We start from the raw sequence: 11,197 nt of genomic DNA on the forward strand, positions 1-11,197 counted from the left end.
TGGTCAGATTCTGCTGTTTCCGGGGAGCGGAAGCTTGCTGAATCCGTTTCCGCTCTTTTCCCTCCAGCCGCTGTGCCGGAGACCGCGTTGCGACGTGCACGGTCTGTGGAAACTGTAAGTTGAAACCCCACTTTCTTGCAGGGTGACCTTGCGCTAGTCACCAGTAACCCTCAACCCCTCCCTTGCCTGTATTTTCCAACAGAAAATGAGTTCTCACAACGGGGCCTGGAGAAAAGAAATAGGTAGTTCATTCGGGTGAGCCCAGGCCACGTGCTCCGTAAAAATGGCCGCGCAGTTCTGAGTTTTAGATGTAACAATTCGCGAACTCCGGCATCTGCGTTCATTGTTTCTTAGTTGGCCGTGTATGTACTTGGGGCGGGTGGGCTTCTCTGGGAATCTGACTCCTCAAGAGGTGCCAGGGTACGAGGAGCAGAAACGTAGCTGCGGGACTGTAGCCCGTGTTCGTGAGCGGGAATGGTTCCTTTTGAAAGCGGGCGAGGACTGTCGCTCCGCTTGTCCTCTGGTGCAGCCAGTGAGAAACGGGTGGTCAGGTTTGGAGGGAGGAGCTGATTCCCATCGAAAGGGCCGGATTGTGTTTCCAGTTTTCAATTTTCTCAGCAGTGTTCTCAAAGATTTTCACAGGCGCCTGTAGCTCCCTAAATACTCGTGTTAACATAGCCTCCTTGTTTTTGGAGCCCTTTGGTTCTTGCTCTCACACTTGCGTGGACACGGGTGACTGAGACCGGAGAAACCAACTATTGGAGCACCAGGGGCCAGTCTGAGCTGGGTCAGAGTGGAAGGAAGGCTTCTTCAGGTAAGCTAGCCGTCTTGGGTGTCTGGAGATGCCCTGTCGCACGCCTCTACGCCCCCTTCTTTTCTTTGAGCAACTAGGTGGAATCTGCATCCTGAGGTCGTCCCTGAGGAGGAGAAAGGAGCAGCTGTCACATTCTCAAGTCACATCCTGAAGAGAACATCTGTCCCACTGCCATTTATGAGAATAGCAGTTGATGTACTCTGGGCCCTCAGTAAACGTTTGGCACTTTTTTTTTTTTTTTTTGTAGATTAGAGATGAAGAGAGAGGCGGAGTCTGGCTTTGGTGGGAGGGAGTTTACTGTCCTGGAGACATCCCTGTGAATGTGCCCACTCTGCCTAGTGCCTCCTGCCAGTCATCAACACAGGACATAGAGGGTTTTCCTGTCAAACAGAAAGCCAGTGCTTCTGTAACCCCAAGGCTTATTGCACCCCCTCCAGTGGAACAAATTGCAGTGGACCACAGTGGGTAGCCTGTAGTACCTGGTTCTGTACTCAGCCACAGTGACCTTCCCCTGGCCTGGGGTTAGAGATCCGGGATCGCTTGGGTAACGGATGCAGGGCCAGACCCCATTCTCTTTTCTTTTCCTCAGAAGCACAGTTGTACAGGCTCTGATGAGTCTGAAGTACAGGAATCACGAGAAGCAGCCCTCTCCAGGGCTGAATGCCCAGGCTGGGGCCCTCCTCTTCCCCCCAGGGGTGTCCAACCCACGGATTGTACACTGCCCAGGATGGCTATGAATGTGGCCCAACACTATCATGAATTTACTTAAAAGCTTTTTTTTCCCTCATCAGTTTTCATTAATATTTGAGTATTTGATGTGTGGCCCAAGGCACCAAAATGTTGGGCATCCCTTCTCTAGACCTTTCCTCATCTTTGTGTCCAGGATTAGTGCTCACTACTCTCTCTGCCTTGCCCCGGACTCTCCACTGGCATGACTGTGCCCTTGGGGTCGGGGGACAGCCACTGGGCCTCACCCAGGCCAGGGCAACCAAAGCTAGGTCCTCAGAATACCCCCAGGTTCAGGCCCACAAAGTCCCTCCCGCTTACCCCCCACCCCTGTGATCTCAGACACAAGTGTCCAGCATTTAAGGGATGTGGCACTGTCAGAACTAGAAAACCTGGCCCCTGCTTTGCCATCATTTTCCTCTTCTCATTCTGGGCTCCTCATGAATTCTCTGGACCATTCCCTGCCCAGCCCCTCCTCCTCTCATTCCTCCAAACTACTAGCCTGGAGTTAGCCCTCAGCCTCCCCTCCCCTCACTGTGCCTCTACAAGCACCCCCTGTGGCATTTACTGGATGGACCCCTGGTGACCTGGACATCAGGCCTGTACACCTTGGGAAGGAAGGAGAAGGGACAGTCCCTTGTTTAGGTCTAGATGTTATCATATCCCAAGTGAAATCAGGTCTTGTTGAGAACAGGAAGAGCAGGTCACGTCGGCAAAGACTAAGTTTTTCAAAAGGCACAGAGGGCAAAGTATTGCAGGGTAGGAAGCAGTCTGCCTCCAGAGGAAAAGAAGCCAGGTGGAATCTTGTCTGCTTGGAGGCTGGGTAAAGAGAATTGAAGATGGGAAAGCCATCGGGGCTGGTCCCCGGGGCCTCTGAAGGCCAGCAGAGTTGGGTCGTCCTATGGAGTCCAGGAAGGGTCGTCCTCCAGCATTGCTGGAGTGGCCAGGATTTTGTCATGTAGCTTGGTCATGTTCTCCAAAATAGCTCAGGAGAACTGGGGAGAATTCCTAATTTCTGTTGGTATCAGTGGAATGTGTCCCCCTGCATCGTGGCCACACCGCAGGCTCATAAGAGATGGGCTGACATTCCAGGGATGCAGAAAGAAGGGGAATGGTCAGCACAGGCCAAGAGAGGGAAAACAGAAGCATTCTAAAGACCCCCCCTCCAAAAAAAGTTCTCAAAGGCAGATGCTTAGGAAGCTCAGTGGGGATTTTGTGACTGGAGAAGTTGGAGTGAACAGGAAGGCCCTGTTTTTAAGCTCAGTGTTTGTGCGTGAGGATCATGAAGAGAATAAGTGGCAGGTGGCGAGGATGTGGTAAAAACATCCCCCAATCCATGCAAGGCCCTGGTAGTCATCCTGCACCTGTCCCAGACCTGGGCAGGAAGGTCAGAAGGACCAGTGTGTGATTGAGTGAAGCACAGGGATGTCCCAAAACGTGGCATATCCTTAATGCCAGATACAGCTTCAAATCGTATCTGACGGGGCAGGCGTTGGTACCTGTGCACCGTGCCTCATTCTGAATGAAAGGAAACTTGAGTTTCATTTATCTCTAATTGTGCTCTTCCCTCACAGTCAGTGACCGAGACAGACTTAGGGGCAGCAGGGCCAGAAGGGGCTTTTTGAAGCCAAATTTGAACCAATTATTCCCCACCATTGAGGAAACCTAGGTTATCAATATATAGCAAGCGGAAGGGGCCTTCAGTAGTTACGTTCTGGGCCAAGGCCCCTGGACCATGCCTGGGCCTCATCTGCCCGTGAGAGGTCGAGGGCAGAAGAGGATGCCTGGGCCTAAGAGAAGGTCCCTTCTGGTAGCGGTTCCTTGAGGATGCGTGCCTTTGGCCCACATTCACTTCTCTTCGTTCCAGGATTCCAAAGAGCCAGCTTCTCTTATCCCTCAGTGACCTTCAGGATTGGATGAGTCACATCCCAGGTTTAGTCACCAAACATTTCTGGCCTCTTCCCAGTCCACATTTTTACATTGACTCTTAAGCCAGTTTGCTGAGCTGATCTGGTCCTTTTGGGAGGGAGGAGGATTGAATCTCTTCCCTTACCTCACCGTTACCTGGGGTTTAAGGGATCTGGCTAGTTCTTTCTTAACCACTACCCTTCTAAGTTTTCAAGTTCATCCACATCAGAGCCTTTGAATTCCTCAAGCAGAACATATTTTGCCTTCTCTTGGGCAGTTTCCTTGTTGCATTATAAACTTGCAGCCCCTCCTCCTGGCCAACTCCTAGTGTAATTTGGCCCGACCTCCTTCAGGGAAGCCTTGACCCATGAAATCTGGAAAGCTACCTGTTTCTCTGTTGTGTCTCTATTCCTTTTGGATGGGCACACACTTTGCAATTTTCTAGATAAAGCATAAGTGACTATTTGATATTCAAGAATTTCGTTTTTTGTTTCCTTTCTTTTGGGGATGATACCACAGTTCGCCTAAAGTGTCTTCACTTGAACATTTGGGAATAGTCATGTGGCCTAAACGCTCCCGAGTCTACTTACAGGTTGGTTGAATTTCTTTTTCTTTCACAAATGGACATACAGTTCAGTTGGTCACATGAAGAGTGAAAAACCCAAGCAGGGTTAACTGGGTAGAGATCCAGTAATAACGTTTTGCTTTCAGTTAGAAGTTGAAATTTCAGCTGGGATCTGGGAAGAAAGATGTGGCCAGAAAGGGCTGCAATTGCTTCTGAGGAGCCAGAGCAGGGACCAGAGGCTAGACCGTGCGAGTTGCTGCTGAGGGCTGAGCAGAGGGCTCCCTGCCGTGTGCCGCTCTCATGAGTCCAGAGCTTCAAGTGGTCTCCAAGGACCTGCAGGCCAAGATCATGTACAGAATTGTCCTTACAAAGGAGCAGGCTTGGCTTCTGCCTTGAAAGGCAGTTTTGCCTTAATTCCAAACATATTTGACTTTTTGTTCTGGTGTATGCTGTAACCATCTGGTGTTTATAGATGTTTACAATGCAGGTTTCCTCTGCTATCTGAAAGTAGAACATTCTTACGAAACCTTTTGCAAGCTGAAATGGCAAAATCCTCTTTGGGTTGCTTTTGGTTATCACAAAGAGGTAACTAGGGTATATCTTTCATAAAAGCAAAATGATCTTGACACAAAGTTTGGGGAGGTGTGGGGGAGGGGGTGATACCTATATTTCTTAACCAAGAAATTTTTAAAAACACTTTTTTAAATACACTTAAATTAAAAAAAAATACATCCATTCATTGGAAATTTTTTATGATATTTAAACTATTTAGTTTGTAACCAGTAGTTAATACTTCATATCATTTATGATTTTGTAATTTTATTAGCTAATTAAAATAAAAACAAATAAAAAGCCTAAGAGCTTAGAAAAAGTTCCATAGTTCTTCCGCAGTGGGGGCTTCGTTCTGCAGGTGAGCACTTCATTCCTGTGAACAAAGTGGCGATTCTGACATTCACAGAAGAGACACAATACAATGTCTGTCTCAGAATTAATGTATATTTTTCTCCTCTCCAGCTTCCATGTGCTATGTAGTACTATTATGCTGCTTTTACAGTTTCTCATTTAAAATGTTTTAAGTGACATTATGGTACCTATCGTGTGAGTGTTCCTGCATCTTTCCCATCTGGATGATTTGTTGAAGCCCAGAAAGAGGCCGTGCCAGACCCTGTGCTGCTCCTTATTACAGTTGTTGTCAGTTTCTGAGTGACGATCGGAAACTCCCCCCACTCCAAAGGGTGGGATCAGCTCTTGGGCTTCTCAGTACTCACTGCGCCACAGAATTAAATGCAGCCCGTGGGTAGGTATGGGAAGGGCCTGCTGGTCATCCTGCCTCTCCTTGATGCCTGGTGAGATGCTTGCATCTGGCAAAGGCAGAGCTGTGGCTTTGTGGCCCCCAAGCAGAATATGGAATCTGGGTAAGTGGAAGACTCTGTGATGGTTGACGGAGCAGTGCCTTTGGCCCTCAGCTGGTTCCTCCAAAGGGTGGAGGGGAGTGGGGTTTCTGATGCTCAGCCTTGCTCCCCCGATGTCTTCCCAGGATCTGTTTCAGAGCAGATTCATCAGGATGAGCCTCCCGACCCCACGCAGACTTCTGGAACTAGCGTGTCAGAGTCTGCTGAAGGACGAGGCCTTAGCCATGAGTGCTGTGGAGATGCTGCCTGCAGAGATCTTCCCACCTCTGTTCATGGCGGCCTTTGCTGGGAAGCATGATAAGATCTTGAAGATGATGGTGCAGTCTTGGCCCTTCCCCTGCCTCCCCCTGGGGGCCCTGATGAAGGATCAGCAGCCTCAGCAAGAGACCTTCCAGGCAGTGCTTGATGGACTCGATGACGTGCTTTCCCAGGAGGTTCGCCCCAGGTGAGAGCGATTCCCAGTAGGGCCCTGGGGATCTGTGCAGATAGAGCAGGGATCAGGGAGAGTGCAGTGCCAAAGGTGGATCCAGAGGTCTTGGAGGGCATTGATGAGAATGCTCAGGGAGGCCTGGGAACCATTGCTGGGGTCATTCTGGAGAAGGGCTCTGGACATAGAGAGCTGACTAAGATGCAGAGGCGACCAAAGGAACATGTGCACCTAAGGGTACCAGAAATGGGGAGAAGGAAGGATCTCAGTAGTGTGAGGAGCAGCTGATCTCTCAGGTATGGAGTAAAAATGCAGTCAGGTACCTGTTCCACATGCCCAGGTTCCTCGATTCATGGTCCTGGTCTTATTCCCTGTTCTCTCATTGTATCTCTGTTTGTCTCCTGTCTTCTGCACAGGAGATGGAAGCTGCAGGTGCTGAATTTACAAAAGGATGCTCATCAGGAGTTCTGGACCGTGTGGTCTGGAACCAGAGCTACTGCGTGCTCACTGATGGAGACCGAGGCCACCCAGCCTATGGGGAAGAAGCATGAAGTGGAGAGTTCAAGGGCAGGGTCCAAATCACCCTTGGCTCCTGTGGAGGTCTTCATCGACCTTAGTCTCAAGGAAGGTGCCCCTGATGAGTCCCTTAGCTACCTGATTAAGAAAGTCAGTCAGGGGAGAGGTTTGCTGCACCTTTGCTGTAAGAAGCTGAAGATTTTTGCAGTGTCGATGCAAAACATTAATATTCTCAAGATGGTGCAGCTCGACTCTGTCCAGGATTTGGAAGTAAATTGTACCTGGAAGCCATCCACCCTGAAGAAGTTCGTTCCTCAGCTGAGCCAGATGGGCAATCTGCGCCGGTTCCTTCTCTCCCACATCCTCATGTCGTCTCACACCACCCCGGCGCAGGAGCAGCAGTGTGTCCGCCAGCTCACATCCCAGTTCCTCAGCCTGCACCACCTCCAGGAGCTTTGTTTGGATGCTCTCTCCTTCCTTGAAGGCCGCCTGCACCAGGTGCTCAGGTGAGAGATGACAGGCCAGACCGATCCCATTTCATTTTGGTCAACAATAAAGGTATTTCCTGTGTGCCTGCCATCGGTATGCCCAGAGTGCCTGAGTCACTAGATGATCCACACAGTCACTGTCTTTCTTGTTCACTGCTCCATTCCCTTGCAGGTTGTCTTTGCTAGGAGTCTCTGTAATGGGGGCCTCATTAGGCCAGGTAAGGGTAGCTGTGGGAATTCTCCTCACTTAGAAAGTGATGGCTAAGTGAAAATAATGGAAAAGAACTAAGTGAGGATGGCAATGATGAAGGGAAGGCCCGTCAGAGGTGAGGTTTCAGATGTTAAGCTCCATACTTAGTGATTTGTCAGTAGCAGCTTCTCACTTTGATCCAGCCTTGAATTGACTGCCAAGGGTTGTTTTGGCTCCAGCTAAGGGAGTACGTGGGAAATTCTGGATTCTGGAGTAAGGAATTATAAAAGGGGTTACATGGTTTGTGGATGATACAGTGACATAAATTAGTCCCTGCAGGCTGGCAGCCCCCTGCCCAGATTAACCCTTTCTGCTTGTCTGCCAGTAACCCCATTGGGCTTAGAGGTAAAGGTGATAGGGGTCCCTGTGGCTGGCTGGAAGGAAGCTCAAGTTGAATGCGTGTTGGATCATGTCTCCCAATACTAAAACTTAACAGTTTGCTCCTGCCTGAGACATTGATTGGGCCAGGCTCCATTTTTGGGCACCTCCCATCTTTTTACCTCATTCATGCTCACTATACCTGTGTGTTTGGGAGCGGGTGGGGGTGTTATATGCTCTACTTGACATAGAGCAAAACTGTGACATTTCATTCACTGATTCAGTCACACAGTGAATAAGTGATGGCAAAAGGATTCTACTCTACACTGCTTGAATGCTTTTCACCATGCGGCATCTTGGGGGTTGACTCACCTGGAAGACTTCAGGTTTTGGTGAAATGGGCTTCTTTGCCTTTAAGGCCTGGGTCATCTCCACCTCTCTCTGCCCACCAGCTCCACCCCCCAGAACTAACTGCTCTGTCTCTCCCCAGGTGCCTGCAGACTCCCTTGGAGGTCTTGTCCATCACTAACTGTTCGCTTTCAGAAAACGACTTCGCACATCTGTGCCAGACCCTGAACGTCAGTCAGCTGAAAGGCCTGAGTTTCAGCGGGCTCAACCTGACCAATATGAGTTCTGGGCCCCTCCAGCTGCTGATAGAGAGAGCCTCTGCCACCCTCCAGGACCTGGACTTAGATGAGTGTGGGATCATGGATCCTGAGATCACTGACATTTTGCCTGCTCTGAGCCTCTGCTCCGAGCTCACGACCTTCAGCTTCTGTGAAAACCCCATCTCTATGAGTGTCCTGGAGGAGCTGCTGCGCCACACCATCGGGCTGAGCAAGCTGAACCACGTCCTGTATGCTGCCCCCCTGGAAAGTTACGAGGAGCTCACTGGCACCGTCCACCTGGGCAGGCTTGCCCAGGTGCACAACACACTGAGGCAGTTGCTGCAGGAGTTAGGGCGCCCCGACATGGTCTGGTTCAGTGCTAGTCCCTGTCCTCACTGTGGTGATAGGACCTTCTATGACCCAAACCCCATTCTGTGTCCCTGTTACATGTCTGTCTAGCTGGCTGCACACATCGTAGGCTTTATTCTGGGCATTTGGGACTGAAGCCTAGGCGTAAGTGCATCTTAAGGGAACGCAGCAGCCACAGTGTGAGACGGCTACTCAGTTTAATGGGGGAAATGTTGATGTGGGGAGTTTATGGTTTTGGGCAGGGTGTGTTCTATAGAATTAGAAATAGGAATCTGAATATTTAGAGTGTGATTTGGGGTTGGGAGGTAGATGTGGGAGTTAACTGTTGCTTGAACGGTTGTAAAGAAATAAAAATAAAGGGAACTTCAATGTTAACTATCTGCTGTTCTCTATGACATGTTATTCTGATTTTCCAATTTAAACCATAGGAATCTTCAGTTATCGATCAAATGAGGCATGAGCATCCATGATGATGGTCTAGGCTAGGTGAGGTTGGCTCCCCAGAGCTCATGTCACCGTTTAGCATTTCCTGTTTGGTTCTTTGTGGTGCATCTGTTCCCTCCTCACTTATCTCTGACTATTTAGTCAGTGCACTCAGGTTGCATCCGCAGGGTCTGGAACATACTAAGTGGCCTGTAGTGAGCGCCACTGAAGTAAAAAGTTCTCAGGGGTCCTCGCTGCGAATTTGCCCGAGCTCTGGATTGAACACTCCTCCACATTGGCAGCCAGAGCCACCATCCCTGGCCGTTGGCTGCTGTACGACAGGGCTTCCCTGTGCACAAGTCAGGCCCCCAGGGGATGTCTACCCTGCCACTGAGCCAAAGCCTCACCATCCCCAGTCCACTCCTGTCATCCCACTGGGTCCAGCCCCTTCTTGAATTCAACTACTCGGGGCCAACAAAAACATCTATGTTCCTTCAGCAAAACCCTAAGATTATATAAGCATCTAACTTTAATATGTGTCCCTTATTAAATACGCATCCTTTTGTGGAGGCTAGGTTGGAATGGTGTGAGAATGACTCCCCAGGTGATCTTCTTGCCTCCCTAGGTGAGGTGGTGAGCCAATGAGAGTCCCTGAATTTTGGGCCCCACCAGTGAACAACCCCATGCCAGGTCCCAGAGGGCACGTAAGTGGACATAGGTGAACGACAGACTTGGGAGTTAGCGTGGAGGGGCCACCCCGAGGGACAACACATCCAGATGAAAAGATGTCATACTGTCTGGTTGGATCCCATGGTCAGTGGGCAGTCAGCTGCCCAGCAAGGAAGAAGCTCCATGCCTCCCTGCCACTACATACTGGCCCTAGGCGGTCTCGGCCAGTGGCCGAGGCCCTCGTCGAGTGGCCTCTCAGAAAAGCAGCTGGGGAGAGGGCCAGGCGCCCAGGCCCAGGGCAGGCTCCATTTGCATGCTTCCCTGAGGATGAGCAAGCCAGTCCTGCTTTTTCTCCTTTAACTGCCTCACTCAGTGCCAGCCACATGTGTGTGCTGCTATCTCTGCTGAGTGTCAGCCACTTCCCGTCCTGACACGTATAGCAACTGGCCCTTGTCCATTCTCTTCCCATAGCCATTACCCTCTTACACCTTCCAGCCCCTACCCTACGTCCCCTGAGAAAGAACCAGAAACGGGCCTGTCAGCTTGTTGGCCCATTTGTCATTTCTCAGAAAATAAAAAATGCAGAGATCTCTATAACCGATGATAAGCCTGAAAAAAGGAGATCAGGAAAAGATGTCTTCTTTTTCCCAACATGCACTGTATCTCAACATCCCCATCTTAGACCCAAGTTACAAGCAATAGTTTCCAGAATGGGAATCAGCAACTCTGGAATTAAAAGGAAAAAAATTATACAAAACAGGCAGATTTTGGGGGAGGAAGGACATAGGCAAAATATCACATAATGTCAGCAACGGTTCTTCAGCCACGAAATGGAGATACTACCCATTACATTGTGGTGAGATTCACCTATGGAGTTAATTTATGGACAGCACCTGTCGGCGTGCCCTGTTTCGGGATGGCACATCATTATTAGCATTAGTAGTGATTGTTAGCCAGCAGATGCAAGTAGGAAGAAAAACAAAAGCCAATAATGCATGTTGTTTCATGCCTGGGTTGCAGGTGGGTCCCCAGTGGGGGGTATGCGAGAGGCAACCACACGCTGATGTTTCTCTCCCTCTCTCCCTTCTTCTCTGGAAATAAATAAAACTTTTAAAAAGAAAAATAAAACAATGTTCTGCAGTTGAAGCTTTATTTGGTCTGGAAACCTCATTTGAGAAATGGGGCAAAATTCTTTACTAGAATTTAGACTTTTCCACCGAAATACTCAAAGAGGCATAGTATCAAGGCGATGGACTTTTGAAAACTTGTGCTTAGACAGAGATGCCGTCTGTGAGGATGGCCATACAAGGCACTTGGGGAGGTGGTAACTGCTGGTGCACAGGGGTCATGAGGATGAATGCCCTATGTGTGTGGGCCTCATTATAAAGCAAGCCAGGAGAGTACAGCGCACACAGTAAGTTGCTTACTATTAACAATGTACCCTGGAGTCCAGTGATCTGCACAGCAGGCAGGCAGGGTGAATTGAGGGCAGCTGGGGGAGATGCGTGTCAAAGGGAAGAGCCTGGATGAAAAACAGCCAGAATGCAATTGAATGCAACATGCTCAGGGCATCATCCAGAGGCAGAACCAAGACTGAAAGGGTACCTGAGGTCAAGGCATAAAGAAAAAGTCAAATGATTTTAGGAGAATGAGTTGGGGGGAATCTGAACTATTTCCTGATGCCAGCCAGAACTGCTGACTGGA

The 11,197-nt window shown here is 49.6% G+C and overlaps 1 protein-coding gene across 1 annotated transcript; it reads left to right on the top strand.

The window, feature by feature from the left end:
* The first annotated feature begins 4,007 nt into the window (after positions 1-4,007).
* Positions 4,008-8,491, top strand: PRAME (PRAME nuclear receptor transcriptional regulator). The gene is made up of 4 exons (XM_037142700.2): positions 4,008-4,040; positions 5,551-5,870; positions 6,269-6,874; positions 7,915-8,491. Exons 1-4 carry the CDS (start codon positions 4,008-4,010, stop codon positions 8,489-8,491), a joined length of 1,536 nt encoding a protein of 511 aa, XP_036998595.2.
* The last annotated feature ends 2,706 nt before the right edge of the window (positions 8,492-11,197 follow it).

Source organism: Artibeus jamaicensis, unplaced genomic scaffold (assembly GCF_021234435.1).
Source record: "Artibeus jamaicensis isolate MK-2021 breed Jamaican fruit bat unplaced genomic scaffold, CSHL_Jam_final contig_1256, whole genome shotgun sequence".
Classification (NCBI taxonomy): Eukaryota; Metazoa; Chordata; class Mammalia; order Chiroptera; family Phyllostomidae; genus Artibeus; species Artibeus jamaicensis.